Genomic DNA, 27411 nt, shown 5'->3' with positions numbered 1-27411 from the left:
TCTTAGGCAGATTTATTTGCCACAACCTTTTCGGAAAATCTTGTTTTCAGTGCTCTTCATCTTCCTTATTGATTTAGCCTTCTCATCTTTTTTCTTCGAGTGCCACTGGTGAGTCTTATGTAGATTTTATGCTCATCTGGCGAACACAATGTTCAGCCTTTGGTTATTTTTCACTACAAACTTAAAGGCATACAACATCAATCAATGAAAACTTTCATTTTGATCAGTGAACGATAGAAAAAAAAACCAGTTTAAATGTGAAATAAATTGAGGTGTCTTGAATGCAGAATACAATGAATATAAGAATATGTGATAGGATTATTAATGAGACAACTATCCATAAATAACCAACGTACAAGGTTGGTAACAACTACAGGTTACCATAAAATCTGCATCAATCATTCATATAATAAAATATCCACCTCTTGTTTAGTTTTTGAAAGTTAAAAACTCGTACATAGTAACAAACAAAAAAACTGCACGGATGCCGATTTCAACATTCAATATTATTATTTAATTTTTTTTAACATTAGATTTCAACATTCAACATTCAACATTCGATTTCAACATTTAACATTCGTTTTTCAAAATTCAACATTAAATTTTCAACATTCAACATTTAACTTTCTTTTTTTAACATTCAACATTCGATTAAAATATTCAGCAAGCGTTTTTCAAAATTCAACGTTCGTTTTTAACATTCAACTTAAAAAAAATCATTTTTCAACATTCGATTTCAACATTCAACATTCGATTTCAATATTCAACATTCGTTATGCAACATTCAGCATTCGATTTCAATATACAACAAACTTTCTTTTTTCAACATTTTCAACTTTTAATATTTGACATTCGTTTTTCAGTATTCGACATTCGTTTTCAACATTCAACATTAGATTTCAACATTCAACATTCAAAATTAAAACAAAAAGATATTTTCATTTTTTTTCAACATTCGATTTCAACATTCAAAATTCATATTAAACATTCGTTTTTATAAAGGGACATGACTAGAGAACTGTTCAAGTGACGCCACCCAAATTCGAATTTGATCTGTGTTTTATAGTAATAAGCACCGTGTATAAGTTTTGGTTGAAGCAAACCAAAGTTAGAGAAGAACAAGTGTAACTCCCTTCGCCGAGGCGGGGGCATAGAAATTACTGCAGAGTGATCTGGTTTGTATAATTAGGACAACAGTAAATTACTAATGTCCAAGTCTTATGAATCAATTAAGAAGACAAATTAAGGTCACAAACACAAACCTAATTATCATACCCTTAAATTTGGAACGATTGTGTAAGAGACTTTTTGAAACATTTTATACACGACCTAGCTACACCAAATTTGGATGATCCTTTTACATAAAATCAAACACAAATTATGATTAAAGATATGTTAATTTATTAAAAACTGAATCAATTAGAACGACTAATTTTATAGGAACAATTTTTTTTCGTCACGTAGAACAAAAAAATCATCATAGATACCAGGATTACAATTCTGTACGCCAGACGTCTACAAAAGACTCATCAGTGACGCTCGAATCATATTATGATATCCATGTCTAAATAAATGAATAAGTTAACTGCGTTAAGATATTGATCAAAAATTTTTTTTTACAAACACATGTCTGCCATCTTGCTCCAGTTTCTTATTAAGCATGGCACTGTTTTAATTGTTGATGTATATGTTTTTATTGTTAGAGAAAAGCTCTAAATACCTTGTGTTTTTCATGTTTGTACGAATACTTCACTTTTAATAAAATTTATCTGATCTTATTAACAGTTTCTATTCATTTACTATAGGTACATTGGAGTCCATATTTGTACATTATTGACTAATAATAGGAAATTGCGTATCTTTTAAATATAAGGAAATAATGTTCTTAAATGTTAAGATATAAAATTATTTCCGTAAAGATCTCACCATAAACTTGGATCTTTACAATAAATGTAGGGTATAATTTTTTTCCCCGAAATAATACGTTCCATATGAGTTCAAATATTTACTAAATAAGAAAAGCACTGTAGTCACCTATATATTTACGAAACAAGGTATTGTCACGGATAATCTTAGGATAGAGTAGGAGATATCGTGTATTTACGAGTTATTGGTCATTCTGTTCATTGATTATTTGTGTGTCTTATCAAATGGTGTCAATTTCGTCAATATGAAAGTGGTCATGTACTTCTATTTCATTTCACTTAAGTCATTGGATCTTGTCTGCTGCTGTAAACAGGTTTGTAAGAGTTGTTAAAATAATTACAAACTAACTGTAATGATCAATATAGACATTCCTCGGTTATGCGACATTTGTGCTTGCTTCTTGTCTCTAATTTCGTTTACTTAACCGGTTGGCTCATACTTTATTATTTAAAGTGGTATTTTCTGCTTGTCAAATCAATCAATTATTTTTAGGAGTAATATATTCTTGGCAAGATAATATAAGCTCGATGTATGTCCCAATGGCTACTGTCACATGCTGCATATCATTTCGTTGCCCAATAACTTGCATATCATTTCGGTGATCAATAAAACGTGACCGAAATGTTTTTATCTGTTGTAGCAAAAAATTTACAAACTAGTGAACATTTTATTTAAAGAGAGAGACATAGAGAATTTGCAATTTTAAAGCATATTATATTTAAACTAAATGATGTGCATAATTCTCACTTTTCGTTAGGATTAAAAGGGCTATTTAAGAACTGTTAAGTGTCTAAAAATAAACGCCACCCTATATATTGGTCTCGAGCGTGCCTAAAAACGGTTAACCAAGAAACACGTAAAAACACGGAAATCATAACATACAGATTTTTAAAACTGGGTCGGTACCGGTGATGGTAGCCAATTAGTCCAAGAGGGTACCATCCAGTAGCCAGTTGACAAAATACAAATGGTAATTTTACTATCAATTTACCGTAATAATACAGTCTTCATTCAGTCTTAAAATGTGTCAAGTTTTATATCTTTCGAATAAAAGTTGTAGATATATTTGACAGAGACAATCAAAGATGAAATCAAGACTAAATTCCCTGATAGAAAAAAAAACATTAGGAGATTTTTGTATTTGCTTTTTTGTTTTCTATTATATACAGGTTATTAAGTTAATTGATTTTTCCGAATTATTCTTATCGTTCGTTCTTAAACTTACCTTGATTGAAGTAAAAAGGGCAAGGATTGAATTCTTAAAAAGATAAACAAATGTTGACTGATGGATCACAATCATTGTCAAGTTAACTAATTATGTAAGTATGGGATGCTCACACTATTTTTTTTCACAATAGCAAAACTATAGTAAACTGCAATACAAGTTGGATATTAAGTTTGCTGTAAAACCAGGTTTAACGTACCATTTTCATCGGAAAATGTCTCTACCAAGTCAGGAATACGAGTTGTTTTCCAGTCGTTCCGTTGGAATGTGGTATAGTCGAGCGTTTTGTTTTGTCAGTTTTAATGGTTTTTTGCCTTTCTGAATTTACCTGGGACTTCGGTATTTTTGTTATTAATTTCTTTTTAATAAGAAGTAAAAAATAAGTCAAATCTCAGTTAATATTCTCGTCAGTGGTTATCTTAAATGACATGCATATTAATTAATGTTTTACTTTTACTTTTTTCCGCATTTTGGTGTCGATTGTATATACTCCCATGCTACTTTAAAACGTGGTATATAATATGTGTTACAAGCAATACAGACAGAATTATAGAGTTCACATACATATATAAGGTTTGACTATCTAAATTACTTAGAGATAAGTTTCACAATCATGAAATCATAATGATATAAAATAATATCAATATTGTATGAAAATAATGGAGAGATAATTGCTAGACAGTTTCCATGCATTAAGTCTTCAGTGAAGCGGCCTGCCCATAGATCTCTAGTTACATAAATATCTCTTATACATATATGAATTGGTTATTTTGAAGAAGACGTGAACATTATATAATGCTATATTGTACATAACTAAACATATGATACTGATTTCTGTTACCACATTATGAGTTTATAAAAGAAAATAAACTTCAACGGTACGCTGCAGACTGGAAACATAAAAGGCACACACACAAAAACTAAACCCGTCTATGGTCAACTTTGTCTGACGGAGTCGCAATTGTAAAACATTTTATAACTTACTTTTTAAACAATCAATTTGAAAATATCTTTTCCCCATAACATTAATAAACTTATTATTACCCAAACAGGTTAGAATCTTGTACGTTTGATGTCCTATTTTCGACCCAATAAAGACATTCATACTAATAGTTCCTAAAAAATGTAAACACAGATCTTAATGATGTTTAGCTCACCTGACCCAAAGGGTCAAGTGAGTTTTTCTCATCACTTGGCGTCCGTCGTCCATCGTCCGTCGTCGTCGTCCGTTAACTTTTACAAAAATCTTCTCCTCTGAAACTACTGGACTAAATTTAACCAAACTTGGCCACAATCATCATTGGGTATCTAGTTTTTAAAATGTGTCCGGTGACCCCGCCTTCCAACCAAGATGACCGACATGGCTAAATATAGAACATAGGGGTAAAATGCAAGTTTTTGTCTATTATTTTGAAAACCGTTATAAATAAAGAAAATCTGACATGAGCAAGAATGTTCAGAATGTTGAGCTCTACCTATTGTCTTTATACGTCAAAACTGTCAGACGACTTCTTTTAGGAGTAATTGCCCTTAAGGTAGCTGGGGTGTCTTCCTCCATCTTGGATTTTGCAATAGCAGATAACAATCGGTCTAGATCTTTAATGAAATTTACAAATTTCGAGAGTAGTGTGTAATTCATGTGTAAGACTTTTCATGTTTATAAAGAAAATTATGTGTTTAATCATATTTACGGCTCTATTTCACAAAAACAGAATATTTTTGTTTGATTAATTTTTTTTTCAACTTTGCCGCGTAAGGGGATATAACTCAGATATAAGGGGGGATATTACTCAGATATAAGTGGGGATAACTCAGATAAAGTAACTTTTATAATAGAATGTGTTGTGAATTTACGATTTTATTATGTAGCAAGAAAACAAGTCCAGTGACATCATTTTTCTCTTTTTCTTATCTGAAAGCATATTATTAGAGTTATTTTCTCATATTTTATCTTAAAATTCTAGAGGGGGTGGACAGGGGGTACCCTCATCCCACTTCCCGCCCCCTATCTCCCACCTCCCACTTTTAGAATCTTTTTTGTCTCCCACCTATTTTTTGTCTTCCACCTCCCGCCCCCCCCCCCCCCCCCCCCCCCACCTCCCTCAAAAGCTGTCCACCCCCTCATTCTATGGTAAAGTTTTCTTTTTATCACACAATATTGGGTTTTCCATGCATAATCTATACAAAATCTGACAAAATTGCACAACCTCTAGCGTGAAAAAAAAGCCCGGTGACCCATACTTTTTAGTTAACCTGGCCTAAAAGGCCAAGAGAGCTATTCTCATCACTTGGCGTCCGTCGTCGTTAACTTTTACAAAAATCTTCTCCTCTGAAACTACTAGACCAAATTTAACCAAACCTGGCCACAATCATCATTAGGGTATTTAGTTTTAAAAATGTGTCCGTTGACACGGCCCGCCAACCAAGATGGCCGCCATGGCTAAAAATAGAACATAGTAGTAAAATGCAGATTTTGGCTTATATCTCTGAAACCAAAGCATTTAGAGCAAATCTGACGGATTAAAATTGTTTATCAGGTCAAGTTCTATCTGCCCTGAAATTTTCAGAGGCTTTAAAGAGCCTGTGTCGCTCACCTTGGTCTATGTGTATATCAAACAAAGGACACTCTCCAACATTGTAGACGAGAACAGACTTCATGACAAAAATCTCTATTTTGTTGATCTTGACAGAGCTCCAGATAAGCTGCGTATTTGCGTGATCACGCAATACAAATAATTAAAAACCCAATGCAATTGCCCATTGCAGGGTTCAATTACCCAATTAATTCAAAGGAAAACCCTATTATATGCCAAAACCATGAGTTCTTAACGCTTTTATTCGCTATCGTTTGCGTTATTTACCCTTATCTGATTACAGTCGTCGCGTAAATCTATTTTTATAATATTTATAATTGGAAATGTCCTTTCGTTCTTAAAATAGAGCCCTGCATCAAGTAGCTGTAATGGGTTCCTGTTAGAATTTTCCGTTGCTCAAAAGGTACACGTGTTTATGAAAACATTTCGATCTTCTCGGCGTTTATCCAATTAGCGTGTGACATGCTGTCATATTTTTTAGAATTGCTCGGGATTTATCATAACATACAATGAATTAAAACGAAAGTAAATGTCCGATAAAAATATTGAATAGAAGCATGTTTTCGGCTTCTTTTTGATAGCTGAGGGAAAGTTATGATGATAACAAGACTCAGCTAGTGATTTTTGGAAGGTCCATTGAACGCACGGGCGTGTTTGAAGGTACGAGGGGGGGGGGGGGGGGGGGTCTACGAGAACATTGCTATAGAACGATAAACACGGGGTTTCGTCAAAAACGAAATCAGTTGGAAAAAGTGAAAGGCCAAATCAATTATGGCATGATATGTAGTTGGAAAGCATCGGAAACCAAAAGTTCTGGTAAGGGACAACTTAACCTAGATTTATGTAAATTGAATTAAACAAAAACAGTTTATATATTATTTTTTTTCATTTAAGTTGATGAATGAATACACATATCCGTTTTTTACGTCAAATTATGCAGCTTGACACTTTCTTTGTTTTGGTCTAATTGTTCTGGATGCTTTTAAAAGATAGTTGTCTTATTGGCAAGTGCAGTATAACATTGTCATTTATTTACTTGATGTTGCAGAATTATTTGTAAATTTAAGTTGAATGTGGTCTCCATCATTAAACCACCCTATAAATCTCAAGGTTTTGGGGTATATCTTAAATCTGGGAACTACTTTTTATTTTTATTAAAAAGTAGATCTGGCAAATAGGTGAAAGGACTGGCAAAACTTTCTTACAGCACCTAAATTTCACATATATTACATAAAAATCTAAACACTTAGCCACACTTATCCCAACTATAAACTGTACGGTGATCATATGGGATCTAGAAAGGCAATTAGTTGCTGTCCAACTAGTGACACCAGCTGCAGTTTACATAAGTTTTGAGAAAATACAAAACTGACAGAACGTTTAAAACGGGACACAAATTAAACGTACAATTGCTCGTCAGTGAATAAACCAAATAAAACAGCTAAGCACATATACAAAGAAAGAAACACATTTAAGATGGAAACACATCTGGGGTTGATATAATGTGATTATAACATGCCTAAATATTCAATATTGTGTTGATGAAAAAACCCAATACATTAAGGAGCTTGGTGGTGAAAAACCCAATTTGATATTTGCTTGAGGTGTGAATTGGAATTGATAATGCAATTAAAAAACTTTATCACCCAATTACATAAAAAAAATGGTGGGTAAAAACCCCAATTTGTGAATTCTTATCTGGAGCTCTGCAGTCAGTCTTGTATTATTGATCTTTTAGTCTGTTAAGTTTCTCTCTATCTTCTTTAGTTTTTGCTCAAAACACAAAAGAGAGTAAAACAAATCATCATTTAAGGGCAATCACTCCTATGAAGAGTGACAGTCTACTAACTATAACGGCAAATTTTGACTTTTTAATAGATCTTGCCTTGCTGATCATTTTTGTGATTTGAAGTGTTTATATATCTATTATAATTTAAATCATATAAAAATATCATAGTTTTCATGATAATAGGCAAAAATGAAAAAAATGGTAAAATTTGTCATATATGGGCAATAACTCCTATAAGAATTTGTCTAACAGTTTTGACGTATATAGACAATTGGTAGAGCTCATTATTCTGAACATTTTTGCTCCTTTCAGATTTTCTCTATTTATAACGTTTCAAAAAATAATAGACAAAACTTGCATTTTACCCTATGTTCTATTTTTAGCCATGTCGGCCAATTTGGTTGGTAGGCGGGGTCATAGGACACATTTTAAAACTAGATACTCTAATGATGATTGTGGCCAATTTTGGTTAAATTTGTCTCAGTAGTTTTAGAGGAGAAGAATTTTGTAATAGATTACAAAAATTTACAAAAAAATTGTTAAAAATTGACTATAAAGGGCAATAACTCCTTAAGGGGTCAATTGACCATTTTGGTCATGTTGCCTTATTTGTAGATCTTACTTTGCTGAACATTATTGCTGTTTACAGTTTATCTCTATCTATAATAATATTAAAGATAATAACCAAAAACGGCAAAATTTACTTAAAATTACCAATTCAAAGGCAGCAATCCAGCTACGGGTTGTCTGGTTTGTCTGAAAATTTCAGGGCTAAAAGATCTTAACCTGAAGAACATTATAAGGCAAAATAAAATAGTCAAATTTGTCGATAAAGTAAGTAGACTGTCACTCTTTATAGAAGTGATTGCCCTTAAATGAGGATTTTATTTACCCTCTTTTGTGTTTTGAGCACAAACTAAAGAAGAAAGAGAGAAACTAAACAGACTAAATGATGAGCAATACAAGATCAACAAAACAGAGATTTTTGTCATGAATTCTATTCTCGTCTACAATGTTGGGGAGTGTCCTTTGTTGAATATGCACATAGACCAAGGTGAGCGACACAGGCTCTTAAGAGCCACTGGTTCTTTGTGTTAACACTTCTTTGGCGACTGCCATATGTGAAGCAAGATCTACGTAACCCTCTGGAGAACCCGATTTTTTGGTAGGTCTCGTGTTGCTAAGTCTTCAGTTTTCTGTGTAGTGTTGTTGTGGAATGTTTGTCGTTTGTTTTTTAAATGGTTTTGTATTTTTTCTCTAACATATGGTTTTTTGGTTGTCACCTTGGTTTTTTTCGTCTTTTTCTTAACGTCCAACTCGAGTCTCTAGACAAGAACAAACAAAGGGGACATTACCAACCCAGTAGTCAACAACACTTCTGTGTTGACATGAATTGTCATTGATATGGACCATAATTTTAAATTATAAAAATTTACAAGACTTGTTTTTATTAAATACTGAAGATTTTCTACCCCAGGAATAGATTACCTTATCTGTATTTGGCACAACCTTTCGAAATTTGGGGTTTTAAACACTCTTCAATTTCGTACTTTATTTGGCCTTTTAACTTTTTGATTCGAGCGTCACTGGTTAGTCTTTTGTAGACGAAACGCGGGTCTGGCGGACGCAATTTTAAGGCTAGTATCTACGATAAGTTTATTTGTTGATTAACCTTATTCTAACTTATGTAAATGCTGATCATATAAGAACATACGTTAAATTTCATTTCGCCTGTAAGGAATATTATCAATAAAGAAAAAACCAAAAGAAGTAATGAGTTTTCTAATTTTAAAGAACATTTGCAATCCCAATATCCAATCTTTTCCTTTTACAGATATAACTCAAAATGATGGTGCTTGGAGTGTTGATTTTCATCGTACCGACTGTTGCTGCAGTGTTGAGTAAGCACGTCATATCTCTTTTGTATCTAAAGAAAAGTATCCATCTATATGAGATTATGTAGACTGCAGTAAAAAAAAAAACAAATTCGTTGTTTCCATCTATACAGTACCTTTTTAGAAAAACCACAATTAAGATCATGCACAAGAAATAACGTGTTGCTAGTTAAAAGAATGTTTGTTAGTTGTTTTATTATATTTACCAATATAGGATAACATGGATTATCAAATTACTGGAAAGTAAAACAGATCACAGCAACTACCAACGACTCCTTCGAAGTAATAACCGACATTCTACAATCTTCCGATACCTATATTTTGGACTTGCGCAAGGTCATGTTTTTCTCTGACAGTTAATGTAGTCTTTGCACTAAACCCATTGGATGCTGGATGTGCACTGGTTGATATTTTAGTCTTATATACATATTTTTTATTAGTTGTTGTTGGCTTTGAACTAGCTGTCAATAACGGTTTCCCCCAGATCTTTGGCTATTTCTGTTGTGAGGGATGTATAAATACCCTGCCACGTCTCCGGTCTGTGTTTTTGCTTGATTTTTTTTTCTGTTATATATCGATCTGATGATTTAAACCATTTTCTACTGATTTTTATAGTTTGTTCTTATGTTGTGCCGTTACACCAATTAGGGGGAGGGCTGGCACCTTCAAGCATGTTTAACCCCGTCACATTCTGTATGTGCCTGTCTCAAGTCAGGAGACTGTAGTTCAGTGGTTCATGTCTGTCATATTTGTTTTTCGTAAATTGTTTTGTCATAAATTAGGCCGTTAGTTTTCTCGATTGAATTGTTTCATATTTCGGGGCCTTTTATAGCCGACTATACGGTATGGATTTTCTCATTGTTGAAGGCCGTATGGTTGTCTATACGACTTCATTTGAACTTTGGTGGATAGTTGTCTCATTGGTAATCATACCACATCTCCTTATTTTTATATACAAACAAAGAAAGACAACAACAAACAGCACATTCATAAAACCTTCAAAATACAAGCCCAACGTACAATTAGAATAAAATGAAACGAATTAACCACCTCGCTCGGTATTGATAATCTAGAGTATGAACTAGTAAATATGTTTACTTATTATATTAACTTAGAAGTGATTATCGATTGAATTAAATTTCTTGATATGTTTTCTAATCATCGTTGTTTTAATATTTGTTATGCTTCACATATTTTCAAATATTTTTGAAATACACTGTCACTAACATTCACATATTTTGTCATTCTAAGTACTTGATTGTAATTCATTTAGTAATTTTTAGATTCTTGTCAAGATGTGTACTATACAAATCCTCAAAGTACGACAGGGTCATACCGAATCTATAATAAACAACAACAAGTCTACAATGTATGGTGTGAGTTCAATACAAACTATGGCTATGCGTTTGTTTCAAATCTATCCCATGTAGATATTAATATAGATGATTTGTATACAGACAGAACACGTGCTATCGTACGCCATATCACCGCTTCCGGTGTCCAAAAAGAGATTGAAGTTGCACAATTAAATCGATATCATACGACGCCCTTGTCCTTCCAGTACAACAAACATAATGGATACGCTGAACCCCAGAATCATGATAAACTTGGGCCATATATCTATTTCGGATTTCTTCCAATGTCTACCGCAGGTCACAGAAACGTTCAAGGATATCGTGCTGGTGGCGCCGACTACACTTTCACCAACTGTGACAGCAATCCTAACAGTTATTTAGCCTTGTTTTTTAACCGTAACAATTCCGATCCTGTAGGTTATTTCCAAAAATGTTGTCCTTCAACACTAATAACAGCATGGACAACACATTCACAACCTCTTCAGAAAAACAGATACATGGACCCTCCTTTCTATTTCATATTTGAAATGCATATGGGTGGTTGCGGTGGCTACGAAATTTCACTGCATCAAGATCTACGTGGCGTCATTGGTGCTGCTATCGGTTTCAGATTTGGTAAGTTGCTTTAATTCGAGCCATTTTTGATGCGGCTGGTTTGTATATATGTTATAATTATTTAGGAATAATTTTTAGTGCAAAGGATGTTCTTAAACCCTGCTGACTGCCATTTGCGATTGCCAAATAAACGGATCACCAGATGTAACAAAATGTCTCTTAACTTTTAATTTAATTCCAAACGGAAAACAATGTTTTAAAGGTTGTACGACCTGCTAGTCAGATGCGTTTTGTTAAAATATACTTTTTCACTTTTTTGATCTTTTGGAAAATGTAATTTGTGCTGTATTTAGACCCCTCTACCAAGAAATTTGTTTTGCATACACACGTATAATAATTGCGGTTTTTATCCAACGCAATCATAGGTTGGAACGTTGTTTTCAATTTAGACTTGTATATATATATTTATATATGTGTGTAGTTCATTTATGTTCAAACTGTTTTTTCTTTGTATGCATACTAGACTATTGTTGTTTGTTATTGTCTTATTAATGTCTTATATTGTATTATGCTCCTTGTGAGACCATTTAATTGAAATAAAACATCTTCTTCTTCTTCTACATGAAAATGTTCTCTGATTCATGTTAAGGATAAATCACGAAAATCCTGTTTGAGATATACATGTTACAGTAGTAGATTGGTCTAAATACATGGGATTTGATATTAAATTTGTCTCAATTTTTGACGTTCTGTGCGTATTTTAACCTGGACAACACCCGATTGACCATCAACATGACCTATGAGGATTTTCGATAGACATGTGACCTTGATAGAAAGAAAAAAATAAATGGACATATTAGTACGTGCAACATTATAATGCCAATTTTCCTAGTTCTATTTGATTTAAAAGATGTGCAAATCATTGTTTTATCTATATAAGAATTATTTGTTTGCGGGAAGATTCAGTCAATGAAATAGGAGTTCCTCCTGTCATCTTTACATCTGACGTTCTTTTCAATAACTGAATATGTGAAGCACAGAGGCAATCCATCGACAACTGAGGTCACACCATAGGCGTCATGCATACGTCTATAACGAAGTTAAGAGGATAGTTTTCTCGCTTAATTACTAAATTTTGAAGTATAATGAAAATTACACTGCAATAAGACAAAAATAAAGATTTGTTACTACATCAGTAAGAATGTGTTGATTGAATAATCTTGAGAAAAAAAGAATGCATGAGGTTAAATCCAAATTATGGTATTATGTCAAATGCAAGGATTTAGGGAATGTTCGCTATTACAGCCCATGCTAGGAGGCGTCCAATAGGGAATGCGGGATGTACATGTACAAATACACAACCACATATGGCCACAACGAGGAATTTAAAATCTGATGACACGTGTTCGGAAAATGTCATGTTAATTGCACATTGAAGAATCATAGAAATAACTCTTTGAGGGGTTCACAGATGGCCTATTGCAAGGCAAAATTCCATCCTGTCCAACATAACCTCTTGTATCAGTCTAAGTTCCCCACCCTTTTTCCGGGTTCATCAATTTTGCAGAACCTATATAACTATTGTATTATACTAGTACATTCGTTCTCGTCCAATGAGCTAAAGATCATAACATTAAGCCTACACAATTAAGGCAGACGGGCTAACATCGACAGCCATGCAATATGATTGGACAGGAAGTTAAATAATGGGGCGGGGTTGACGGTGTCTGTAAGTGCTCAACCCTACTCATAGAAATTGATGTCTGACTGCAGTTATATTGTGACATTTCTTAGACTCGCACATTAAACATAACAAAATCATAAAAAATATCAATGCATTCAGAATATATTTACAAGAGAGTGTCTGTGCTTTCTAGATATCAAAGACCCATGTGCTAAAAACCCATGTCAGCACGGAGGTACTTGTTATCCTGACGGCCGGGTGTATACATGCGAGTGTCCCGTAGGAATTTCTGGTGTTCTTTGTGAGACAGGTTAGTAAAACAATTCTAGAATATATTTATGTACTAAAATAAGAAAACCCCCAACAATTAACTAGAATATATTTATATGTACTAAAATAAGAACCCCCCTCCCCAACAGCAATTAACTTATGCAATATAACAAGATATAGGATCTTCGAGAATAAAGGATTGGGCCATATGAACCCCAATAGGAACTTAAAATTATATATGGTGCTTTTGGCGGGTATGTATAATGATCTCTGCATGCTTCACTCCTTGTATTGTAATGTATGACCATTCTAATGCCAATTCCAACTGTGAGAACGGTAAGCTTCTGGCGTACACATAATAAACTCTTGTAATTTTTTCGGATTAAATTATGTATCTCGTATAGATAAGAGGACATGTTGGGTAAAAGACAAAGAGACGGCAACCAACGACACAAATGATCTAAAGAAATATACACGTATATAAAGCAATTTTAGACAAGTGTCTATACATAATGTCAAGATCTAAATCCACCAAAGATATTAAGGGGACAATCAAATACCATACGTCGTTACAAAACAGACAACACCATGGCCAAAGAAAAACGACGAAAAGAATAAAAAAAACATTGTACAAAACAGATAACACCATGCCAAAGAAATACGACGAAAAGAATAAAAAAAAACAGTCTACAAAGCTTGAGCCTAGCCTACAAAGGACTTAGAAAACAAAACATTAAGCAACACAAACCACATCAAAGTTAAAACGTCATGAATATAACAGGCGATTACAGCTATAAGGGCGTAACGAGTGGAAAGCCGATGTGTAAAAGGATTTATATAATCAAAAAGAACTTTAAGAGAGACATGTGTAAAATTTTTATGATTTGTTAAAAAAATATATTCAAACTGGAGAAATATATCTTGGCCTTCTGCGCAGATAGGAACTATACACCTACCATCTCACAACTCACCCAAAACTAGATATTATCAAAATTGTTAATTTGTGTATGGTTTAGTATTACATATAAATACAAATAATCTTTTTTGCAGTTGGGTCATTTGTTGGATGAGTAGAAGACGTTTATTTTTGAAGGACGAAGTTCAGATAGTTTTTGATAATCAATAAACTGAGTAACTTGAAAAAAATATGATATTGATTTGAGAATAAAATAAGATATTAACCACTTCTATACGTTTTGAGTGTTTTATACTCGGGTTTGTTAACAAATTAAAAAAAAAAATCATCAGAAACTTGAAAACTGTATAAGTAGTACATTTTGATCCCATACGTCGATGACTTGAAAAAGTGTTAAAATATATATAAAAAAGGAATTGTGTCAATGAGACACCTATCAATGTATACCAAAGTACAAGTTTTATATGCGAATGATTCGTAAATAACACCGAACAGGTTTACCAAACATTTTTTTGACGGTGAATTGTGTGCCACTTTTTGCAGATAAACTTCTGGTTTCGTGTGAATTATAATTTATCTGTAGGCTATGATGGAATAGCCCAAATTAATCAGTCCCTATTTGTATTTCAGCATATGCTTTGAATAATATTCTGGTTATATGTGGCTCTATCTTAGCTTTCCCCTGTGATCGCTCTATAAATAAACGCACAGCTAATACTTTCTCTAGTTTATTGCATATGCTAGTTAACTTTATATTACATCAAACATGACAATTTCGGTTTTGGCTTTCCCAAATATTCGATATTTCAACAGTTATAACATTCATGTAATCTTGAAACCAATCGAATTAGAAACCAAATATCTAAAACGTTTAAGCCTCTAGGAGCTATTTAAATGCGGTTTGATAATGTCGAGCATTACAGTAATCCAAACTTATACCCATTCTTACTGACATACATGTACCTAGTAGTTTCTCCTATCAATGAGGGTCATAATGGGGGTACCTTCATGACGAATAACGGTAAAAATTCTTGCCAAATGACGTTAACGTTAATTTTTTGGTGCATGACGATAAAATGTACACTCTCTTTTAGACGATAAAAAAATCGATTGATTTTGACGAATCACGCTAATTTTTTTCCAAAATTAACGGTAACGATAATTATTTTTGATTAAATAAACTAAGACCCGTTCACACTAGGACATTTATATCGATTTAAATTAGATCGGTTCACTTTAGATCGGTTTAAGGGCTAATGTGAACGCTTTGAATCGATCTTCAATCGGTCTAAACTAAAACACCAAAAGAGGTAGTTTAGTTTGAATCGATCTAAAGTGAACCGATCTAACTTTAAATGTGAACGCAAAGATCGGTTTAAACTAGTACGATTGAATCGAAAATAATCTATGCGCATGTATAGCGACAAAACTACAAGTGTAATAACATAACACCCCTGTATATATCGGTGGTTCGTTGTTTAACCAATATTTCTCTGTTTAAAAACAGACCTTTGTGTAAATGCAAGTAAAAACAAACGGAAAAAAGTTGTCTTCGCCGTACCATAAATTTGTGTGTCTTCTTTTCTTCTGTTGTTTTTGTTGGGTTTTTTTTCCGAACCGCAGCATTTCTTCCTTGCTACAGTTTTTTGTTTCGAAATTAATGAGAACTACAAGAACACCAGTATCAAAATTTGAACTTGTGATTCAAGAGAAACAATAACTTCATTAATTTTTTTAAGAGTGTGTTTCAGTGTACCAACACATAAATTTGATTAATTTTTTCTATTTATACACAATGTTTACAGTTTTACGGGTAATGAGGTCAGATCGATTTCATTTTTAATTGTAGTGTGAACGCAGTGGTTCAGATTAGACCGATAGAGATCGTTATGATTAAAGATAATGTGAACGCTATCTGGTTTTATTTAGATCGATTCAAATTAGATCGATAAAAAAATGCTAGTGTGAACGGGGTCTAAATCTTTATCGTGTGTTCGAGTCTACAAAAGCACTTCAACATGTACAATAAAATAGTTCATCGACAATCATGCTGTAATTCTATTTTTCTGCTGTCATATTTAGTAATATTATCAAGAAAGAATGCCCGGGTCCTCCACCAATTTATCAAGAAAGAATTTGACACGTTTCCAGATAAAAATGCCGGAATGGCTTTGAGTGGGATCCCGTGTGTGGGATGGTGTTGAAGATGGGGAAACTAGCTTTTGTATCTGTTGTCAGATGTTGTTGTTCTACAAGATACGAGCGTGTTACATCAGGTTAGATGTTTCGGTACCAATATATGAGATATTGGGTTTTGGTTAATGGATTGTAATCTAGATCACACTCATTCACATCTAAGTTGGCAGTCCAATCCAATAAACGTAAACAAATTGGTAAAGTCCAAATTAGTTTAATACAGTCCAAATATAAAATAACAGTGTTATACAAATCAGAAATTTTAAAACAAAAACAGTATATCTGATTACGTTGGATAATCCGAACGCAGTTCATGTGCTCTCGTTGGCATATCCAAACGGAGTCCATGTGCTCTCGTTGACATATCCAAACGGAGTCCTTTGATTAAAAATTATCTTTCTTTAAATACCAAATATCGTTGCTAACAACAAAGTTTGTAATGGTCATATTGTCGACAGAAATTAGATAACAGATTGATTCCGTTTATCAAAGAGAATTATTTACACGCTTGTGTATTGAACTAAACATAATTGATCAAATAGAAATATTGAAAAACCGTAAGATTTAAGTTCAATCTTGACCATAAGTATTGACAAATATAAATTTATAATCTAACATGTTTCAGGTGTAAACAAATATTTCGGACATTTAAATTCATTATGAAATTCGAAATCATTGCTATTGAATAAATTAAATATGCCTGGTGCATACGAAATGTACACGTTAATAAGCTTTAATAGAAATCAACATATTTAGATAGTTTTGAATATAAAATTTAGTACAAAAATAGTGTGTGACAATATGAACTTACCTTCGTTTAACTCACAGACTGTATCAAAAATCCCGAAATTAACCAGTACATATTGATAACATACATATATATCTAAAATTATTGACCCTGACGAAGGCTATTTGTTCAGCCGAAATATTTTTCAACACGATTTTAATACATCGTCTTCGTATATTACCATCTAATATTAGTACCGTTGAGCAAATCTTTAAACTTTTATAACGTTTTCCTTATCTGCGCAGTCTCGTCTATTCTAGATGATCTGGTGCATATTAGATTTGCTGGTTGGTCCTTTTTATAGATTTATATATATATATATATATATATATATATCTAAAAGGGTACAACATCACCAAAAAATAACAATAAAATGAACAAATGTAACTATAAATATTTCGGATAACAGGTATCCTTCATCAGTATGATCATGATGTAAAATGAATCTTATCAACCTTTTCTGATTATAAAACTATAGCAATCTTGAATTCTATAAAAAAAAAAAACAGTTTTACCAGAACATCATAGAGACGCTAGTACAATTCTAAAGTTTCCAAACACGGCGCAACGACATACCTAAAATAAAAATATTTTGTAGTGTACTGTATCATAATTATATGATCCATCGCCCCGTAAGATTTATCGTTGGCTATTAATCAGTCATTTTATATATATATATATATGTAGGACTCAAATCTATGGTGGGTTCCAGATCTATGGCAAATTTCTGCAAATTCCTAATCTATGGTAAATATGATGTCACAAACGCCAAATCACAAATCTATGGCAGTATTTTGTTTTCTCCAAATCTATGGCAGATTTGGATACTACGCAATTTTCCGTCACAATTTTAAAATAACGTCATGTAACGTCGAAGCTGCCGCTGACGACGACGGTTTTGTTATACAAAAGGAAAAGAAAAAGATCAAGTTTGCAAGTATCCAAATTAATAAATAAATTATAATTCAGAATTGTGTTTGTTTCTACCTTTTTTTCTTCTTCTCGTGTTGCTGGTGTTGGCATCACCCTTAATTGTACGAGCTTTTTTACCGTGCATTTTGGTTTGTTGTTTTGTGTTTTTATGCTATTTTTTGTATTCCTATGATCTCTTTAATTTTCTGTAGGAAGTAACACAACATAAAATATTTTGTCAGCTATATAACAGTAACTAACTGTACTATTGAAGCAAATAATCTTTCTTGAGATTTGGAAAAAATAAATATGACATAGATTTCTAGTAGATATTTTATATCTATAAATATGTCGAATAACTGTACTGTTGAAGAATTAAGGATTTTTTTTTAGAGAGTCACGTGTTTGAGGCGAGTCATTGTTCATTAAAGGACTTAAATCGTCATCAGTCCAACAAGATTTATATTATTCAACGCTCAAATAGATATTAGCTAAAAATTCAAACTGTTTGTGTGTTGTTAAGGGACTTGGTTTAATAAAGGGTCAAACAGGTACTATGCACAGAGTAGGAAATAATTATTCTTCCGGGGCACATGATTTCAACCCTAAAGTCTGTGTTCATTTTACAAACGGTTATGGATAGGCTTCCTAGTAATAGTCCTATTTTTCTTATACTGGTTTTTACTTAAAAGCAGCTCTTTTGCAACCTTTGGACATTTCGACCTTTAAATCATTGGTCAGATATGTACTGACTGGTCCGACCTTTGCAGAAAATAAGTCATAGATTTGAAATCTAGAAATCCGCCATAGATTAGGAAACTAAAAAAATTGCCATAGATTAGGGAACTAAAAAGTTGCCATAGATTAGGATTCTTAAAAAACTGCCATAGATTTGGGATGGCATTATAAGTTATCTACGTTCATATCCATATCTACGGATATGAACGTAGATAACGAATTTATCCCCGGTCTTAGTCCAAATCTGGCGATTTTTAGGGAAATTCGACCACAAAGTGAAACGTGAAAACAATGTTTTTTTCATTTTTTAAATATCTTTTATTGAAATTTGGGAATTTGTCATATTTTTAACGGGGTGTAGGGTACTACCTTTGGTAGAACCCTACAGGTAGACAAATATAAGACTTTTTTAAACTAGAGACAGAGAAACTGAAATGGGTCGAATTTGGCGCGCAATGTTGTGAGAGTTACATCATAAACGGTGTGACGTCAACGTGGGTCATTTGGATAGCTAGGTCAGTAGTACCATTCATTGACAATGTGGCTGCATAGTGATGCATTTACTAAAATGAGTGCGAATAATCGATATAATAAGATAAAATCGTTAGTGGATTAAATATTTAATTATACAGACATCATTGAAAATCTACAGAATTCGATATTTCATAAGGAACAACCATGGAAATAAGGAAAGCGCGCGTGAAATTCCCTGATATAATGGGTAGCAACGTCCGGGGATATGGGTTAGCAACACCCAGGGGCTATGGGTTTTGTAATGACGTGCGTTAACCAATCAAACTCCTAGAAATATACTAAGCCGGGGATAAGACGTCATATTTACCATAGATAAGGAATCTGCCATAGATCTGGAACCCGCCATAGATTAGAGTCCTACATATATATACAAGTCTAAATTGAAAACAACGTTCAAACCTATGATTGCGTTGGATAAAAACCGCAATTTTTATAAGTGTGCATGCAAAACAAATTTCTTGGTAGAGGGGTCTAAATACAGCACAAACAACATTTTCCAAAAGACCGAATGAGTGAAAAAGTATATTTTAACAAAACGCATTTGACTAGCAGGTCGAACAAATGATGTTCTTAAACCCTGTTGACTGCCATTGGCGATTGCCAAATAAACGGATCACAAGATTTAACAAAATATATCTTATGATGTAACAAAATAGATCTTATAAATTGCCTAACAATGTAATTTTAAAAAAATATTTAGTTATAAATATTAGAATGTTTAAAATATTTACAACGCGATAAAAAATAAACGCAATATTTCGCTAGACAAACTAGCTTCATCAAGCGTACATCTATCCAGGTGAAATCGGATGTAGATAAGAAACTTTTGCAGCTCACTGTTCATAAATTTAGCTGTCTTGTGTAAAGAATTCAAAATTTGGATGAAGTTCAAGATTTTTGCAACGTCCAATATCATATAATAATTCGTCTAAATAACAGCCCAAAAATGTTAGATCTGTAAATTTGCTTTGTTCTTCCCTGGCCGGGATTCGAACTCATGCTACTGATATATCGTGGCACCAGAATGTGTTTTCCGCCTTGTATCACCATCACTGGTGATTCGATGGATAAAATCTGTCGTAGAGTTACCACTGGTTCAGACGTACTTATGATATAATTATTTCTGTGACTGCATCCTACATTAATTTGCAAGATCCTCAACGATAGATAATTCAGCTGATCTGTAATATTCCATCTTCATGCCGAGATATAGCCTTTCTGTGCTAATGCGGCGTAAAGCAAACAACAATCGATCAATCAATCATGCCTTGTATATCATGTACTGTGTTACGACGTTAGATAAAAACTGACGAGGAAAGGTCACACCCGGCCACCGAAAACTTGATTTTTGTCGAGCCTAGGTGGTCGGATGGTCTAGCGCGTCGGGCATAGTGCAAGGCGATTTGGTGCCACGATATATCAGTAGCATGAGTTCGAATCCTGTCCAGGGAAGAACAAAAAAATTGCTTCCGCAAATTTACAGATCTAACATTGTTGGACTGTTTTTAATTATGTACAGAATGTGTTTTCAGCCTTGTATCCCCCTCACTGGTGACCCGATTGATAAAATCTGTCGTAGAGTTGTCACTGGTTTCAGACGTACTTGTATATGTATATATCAAAGTCTAAATTGAAAACAACGTTCAAACCTATGATTGCGTTGGATAAAAACCGCAATTTTTATACGTGTGCATGTAAAACAAATTTCTTGGTAGAGGGGTCTAAATACAGCACAAACAACAATTTCCAAAAGACCAAAAAAGGTAAAAAAGTCTATTTTAACAAAACGCATTTGACTAACAGGTCGAACAACTGATGTTCTTAAACCCTGCTGACTGCCATTGGCGATTGCCAACTAAATTGATCACCAGATCTAACGAAGTGGATCTTTAATATTAATTTAATACCAAACAGAAAACAATAAACTTGTGAAAAAGATGGTATACCACAAACATGAGGTGCAAAAATTTGTACACCATATCCGGATTTCGACAATTAATGTCTCTTCAGTGATGTTAGGGATCGAAACGGTATTTGGAAGGCCATAAAATTTACCTCAATTTAGGATAGACTCTTGAATTTTAAAGAGTCGAAATAGGATGAACGGATCATATAAACCCGAAGGAAAATATAATACAAGCCCAAACGAAAAAATATATAAAAGTCTAAATTGAAAACAACGTTCAAACCTATGATTGCGTTGGATAAAAACCGCAATTTTTATACGTGTGCATGTAAAACAAATTTCTTGGTAGAGGGGTCTAAATACAGCACAAACAACAATTTCCAAAAGACCAAAAAAGTGAAAAAGTCTATTTTAACAAAACGCATTTGACTAACAGGTCGAACAACTGATGTTCTTAAACCCTGCTGACTGCCATTGGCGATTGCCAACTAAATTGATTACCAGATCTAACGAAGTGGATCTTTAATATTAATTTAATACCAAACAGAAAACAATAAACTTGTGGAAAAGATGGTATACCACAAACATGAGGTGCAAAAATTTGTACACCATATCCGGATTTCGACAATTAATGTCTCTTCAGTGATGTTAGGGATCGAAACGGTATTTGGAAGGCCATAAAATTTATCTCAATTTAGGATAGACTCTTGAATTTTAAAGAGTCGAAATAGGATGAACGGATCATATAAACCCGAAGGAAAATATAATACAAGCCCAAACGAAAAAATATATAAAAGTATATGTATATATCTACATACGTCTAAATATGTGACAACTTTACGACAGACGTTCTCCATCGGATAACCTGTGGTTCATTGCCAAGAATCTGTCCGGTTTAAGGGAGATAACCCAATTTGAAAACAATTATTTGTATCGACAAGGACGATAACCCGTCCTCGCTCCATATGGGGTCACTTGCCAATTTGACATAAGCGATAAGACGCACAATTAAGGGGTTGAACACCCGCTGGTCTGTAAAGATAACTTCAGTGAAAACCAATATCAGATGTTATCGATAAAATAATTTTAAATCATGTTTTCTGTATAATTAATTGAAGGCCGGAGTTCCTATTCGATCTTTGTTGAAACCTGGGACTACTGAATTAGTGTATTAATTAGTCCCAGTTGAAACATTGAAACGGCATGAGATGTTTTACCCAAATTGGTAAATGAAAAATGCATATAAATAAAAATAGATGTTCTTATTCAAAATGAATTGAGCATCAAACTGACTGAAATGTAATTGAAATTTTAGTTCAACTATTTCACATATAATTGGCCGAAAAGCCGTTGTCTTACGGTTCTTTTTTTATATATATACAAAACGGGTACCTCGAGAATTCGGAATGTCTGTCATTTTATTTAATTTTAAACATCCATTGACAGTTCATAATTATTGAATTTAACAGTATACATTGAGTGAGGATAACAGCACAATTCCTCGAGTTAAATGAACTGTTGTTGGTTAATGTCTGTCATATTTGTTTTTCGTAAATTGTTTTGTTATAAATTAGGGCGTTAGTTTTCTCAATTGAATAGTTACATATTTTTCATGTTGGGGCCTTTTATAGCCGACTAAACGGTATGCATTTTTCTCATTGTTGAAGGCCGTACGGTTGCCTATAATTGATTACGTCCACTTCATTTGAACTTTGGTGGATAGTTGTCTTATTGGCAATCATACCACGTCTCTTTATTTTTATATGTATGTTGGATGTGTACTGGTAGATAATTTATCTTCAGATCGGTACTTTAGATCTTTTGTCTTCTGTAGATAGTTTTTTCGTGCCCATCTGACAAGGAAGCCTTTTCCTACTAATTTCAACAGTTTGGTCTTGTGTTGTGCTTTTATACCACTGCCCCAGGTTCAGTGGGATTAAGATAGATTTGAGCACTCACAAGCATGTTTAACCCCGCCGCATGCCACGGTTTATAGTTCTGGTTTAGACCCATTGGTGGCTTTAGGCTGATTTCTGCTCTTTGGTCCGGTTGTTGTCTCTTTTAACACATTTCCCGTTTCCATTCTCAATTCTATCCTACAAAGCTTACTATACGATATGGGTTTAGCTCATTGATAGAGGCCTATAGTTGCTTTCAACCACGTTCTTTGGTCTATGGTGACAAGTTGTCTCATTGCCAATTTTACCACATCGTCTTATTTTGTAAATTATTGTATTTACTTCTAAGTTAAACCAGAGCCATATATATACATATAGCTCTGGTTAAACCATTATTTATGAAGGAACGGGGGGTTTAAAGCTTTTCATACATTATGATAGTCAATTTATTCAGTTAAAGCTTACATAACCCTCTATTATCTTGTGAATTTTGTGGGTGGAGTGTAGGTTATCTCGTGGATATTTACCTAATATCTCACATTATATAAACATCTACGACGCAAACAATGGAAGTTAAACAAGAAACAGAAAACATACAAGCTTCCAGCATCGTTTCAACCATATATCCACAGGTATATACCCTGAAGCTGACATGTTAATTGTCATACATGTACAAGTACCTGTTCAAAGCTAACAATCTTTACCGTTTTGTGAAGAAATTATTGATTTTTTATTAAATATTGTTTCGATTCAATAATATTAATTGAGATGAAAAGCTAGTGATAAAAAATTGACAAAGGGAATTTAATAAAAAGTAGTTTTTTGTTGTTTTTTTTCATTTTATACACTTTTCGTTTTGATTATTTTTGTCATCAACAAGTTTCTTTTTGACGGCGAATGTACAATTTATGTAATGAATGAATTTCAAAACTATTTAACGGGTCTTGCAGGGTGCAAACTTTCCAATTTATTGTGCGCACATATTATTATTCGTGTATTTAGTTTCAAGAAATTAAAATAACAGAAACTCGGTTTGATGTAAAATATATTATTAGATTTCATCTTGCCGTATCAAGTGGTCGAATTCGTGAAGTATTCTAAATGGTTTTTTTTATGCACTGTTTAAAGTGCGACGAAATGGAATTGTTCTCCTATATGATTGTGTATTCAAATCGTGTTAAAATTGTCTCAAAAAATTATTATCTAGGGATTGTCAAGAAAACGAGCCAGTTGTCTGATTGACAATCATACAACATCTTCTTCTTTTTTTTTAAATAAATGTGAATAGAAACCATGTAATGCCATTGAAAAAAAATATGATTGTGTATTGATAAAACATTCAGATGAACAAGCATTTATTTAAAATAATGCATTTTAGATTTTGATTGCATTCTAATGATATATTTATTAATTTTCGGTTATAACCACGTGAAAACAGAAACAAAAAAAACTTAAAATCTAATAGTCTTCAACAAGGATTTATATATATAGTGAGATATACAAATCCTTGTCTTTAATTATAAAAAAACGTTAATTATAATTATATGGTGTTTTGCTATTCCGTCAACCCTTAATCAAGTTTATACAAAATGTCGTTTACACTATATTACATGACTCTGGGAATATATTATGTCTCAGCATGACTGTATAAACACGATTGTATAACAATTTGTTATCTGTTTACACACACGATGTGTCCTGTTGTCAAATAGAAATTGATAGAAAAAAAAACAAAAATCGCCTACATTTAAATCAAATTTGGAGCAAGAAGAACATAACCAATTTGAAAATAAACTACACCACGTTAAGCTTTAATTTTTTATCTTTTTCTTGGTCGCAGCAGCTAAGGTATATCATAAGTAAAAGTATTTTATTTATTTTTTTCAAAGCTGACCACTCTTCCGAATAATGACATTTTCCTGTAAGAATAACGGCAAAAGTAAGCCATTTGACATCACTGTAAAAAATCCAAATTTGTTGCAAGAAGTTCAAACTTTATTTTGAAATAATCTATATCATTAAAAAGAAGACACATTAAGAATTCTGGGAATCGCAGCAGCTAAGAAAACCATTGAGAAGAAACTTGAATATCGTCTTGTAAAGATAATTTTCCATATAACTTCTATATAACGATTTTATCCATGTAGGGTATCTGAATTCACGCATGCGCAATATTGACCGGACTGATTCTTGACAATGTATACAGGGCTAACAACATAATTCATAGATACTTCGTTTTGTTCACCCAACAATGGTTGATCTGCAAATATGCGTTATCAAATTTTTGTTCTTTGGGTCTCGAATCCCTGCATCTGAGACATCGTGGCAACACCGCCTGCAACGTGTCCAGCGCCCTAGACCACTCGACCAACTAGGCTTTATATATATATATAGATATATTCGACTCTTTAAAATTCAAGAAATTGAGGTAAATTATATGGCCTTCCAAATACCGTTTCGATCCCTAACATCACTGAAGAGACATTAATTGTCGAAATCCGGATATGGTGTACAAATTTTTGCACCTCATGGTTGTGGTATACCATCTTTTCCACAAGTTTATTTTTTTCTGTTTTGTATTAAATTACTATTAAGATCATTTTGTTACATCTGTGATCAATTTATTTGGCAATCGCCAATGGCAGTCAGCAGGGTTTAAGAACATCCGTTGTTCGACCTGTTAGTCAAATGCGTTTTGTTGAAATATACTTTTTCACTTTTATGGTCTTTTGGAAAATGTTGTTTGTGCTGTATTTAGACCCCTTTAACAAGAAATTTGTTTTACATGCACACGTATAAAAATTGCGGTTTTTATCCAACGCAATCATAGGTTTGAACGTTGTTTTCAATTTAGACTTGGATATATATATATATATCTATAGTTGTAACCTCTACGCCAGTTGGTCTCTAGTGGAGAGTTGTCTCATTGGAAATCATACTAAATATATGAACCCCACAAAAAAAACGGGGTGACCTCAGGTGCTCTGGAAGGATCTGCAGATCCAGCTCCAAATGTGGCACCCGACATGTACTCATTATGAACTGTAATTGACTGGCTTAAATTTATAAACGATTATAAAATTATAATCATGGAACTTTGTATAAGAATTTACGGTGATTATTAAAAGCAGGTATACTCTATTTGTAGTATATAGTATAAATTAAATCATAGATTGATACTCTGGCACAAAATTATATATGACAAAACACCTAGTTATCTCCGTGAACAAATACCAGGTTTAGTAGAAAGTGGGCATAACCATAATACAAGGCAACGTCAAAATGTCTTAGAAATCGGTACAAGAACTCGCTTATATTCAGAATACTTTTTCCCTGCAACCGTGAAATTATGGAATAAGATACCTTTTAATATAAGACAGTGCGACTCTCTCTTTCTATTTAAAAAACATATTTGTAAACAAAATAAGAAGGTTCCCACACATTATTATGTTGGAAATCGCATTGGACAAATTCTCCATGCACGCTTGCGAATGAACTCTAGTGCTTTAAACTCCGATTTATTTTTACGTAATTTAGTGGATTCGCCAAATTGTCGTTGTGGTGCTATAGAAACAAGCTCTCATTTTTTATTAACGTGTCCTTACTATACTAACATACGCCAAGTGCTACTGAATTCTCTTGCTGATTTTCCGCAGCGTATTGATGTAAATATTTTGCTTTTTGGGTCAGATTGTTTAACTGATGAAGAAAATTGTACTCTTTTTGTATTGGTACAAAAATACATATTGAAAAGTAAAAGATTCACACCATAATATGAAAGCATCATTTATATGTTTTCCTTGCATTTCATTTAGCTCATTTCAATCACTTGTTTTTTGTTTTTTGTGTTTGTTTTTTTTTTTCTCCCTTTTTTCTCAAACTATATAATCAATCTTTTTTTGTATTTACTATTCTTAATATATTCCAATTGACAGAGCATGCTCCAAGTATTCATTATATTGTATGTCAACATTCTTTTGGAGACAGATTAAAATAAGCAATGTTGCTTGTTTCTGAATCCCATTGTTTATACTGTATTATATTATATAGAATGATTTGACTTATCGAATAAAATATTGTTTAAACCAATAACAGTGTTTTAAAAAGCGTGTTATTTTGAAACAGAGTAGCGAACATCCTTAACTTTGATTTGCAGGTACACAATCAAAATGCGTTATCATACATGCTAAGTAAATTGTCTAATGAGATCCAACGTTTATGCCATCTAACA

General features: G+C 33.1%; 1 protein-coding gene across 1 annotated transcript; it reads left to right on the top strand.

Annotated features, from left to right (window-relative positions):
- The first annotated feature begins 2145 nt into the window (after window positions 1-2145).
- On the top strand, window positions 2146-14469 carry LOC127705956 (uncharacterized). The gene is made up of 5 exons (XM_052210340.1): window positions 2146-2239; window positions 9369-9435; window positions 10713-11399; window positions 13217-13333; window positions 14344-14469. The coding sequence occupies exons 2-5, from the start codon at window positions 9381-9383 to the stop codon at window positions 14361-14363; spliced, it is 879 nt and encodes a 292-aa protein (XP_052066300.1). The 5' UTR covers window positions 2146-2239; window positions 9369-9380; the 3' UTR covers window positions 14364-14469.
- The last annotated feature ends 12942 nt before the right edge of the window (window positions 14470-27411 follow it).

The sequence above is a fragment of the Mytilus californianus genome, unplaced genomic scaffold (assembly GCF_021869535.1).
Source record: "Mytilus californianus isolate M0D057914Y unplaced genomic scaffold, xbMytCali1.0.p SCAF_6, whole genome shotgun sequence".
NCBI classification, from domain to species: domain Eukaryota; kingdom Metazoa; phylum Mollusca; class Bivalvia; order Mytilida; family Mytilidae; genus Mytilus; species Mytilus californianus.
The sequence above is the reverse complement of the archived record's forward strand: the minus strand, read 5'-3'. Positions and strand labels throughout refer to the sequence as shown.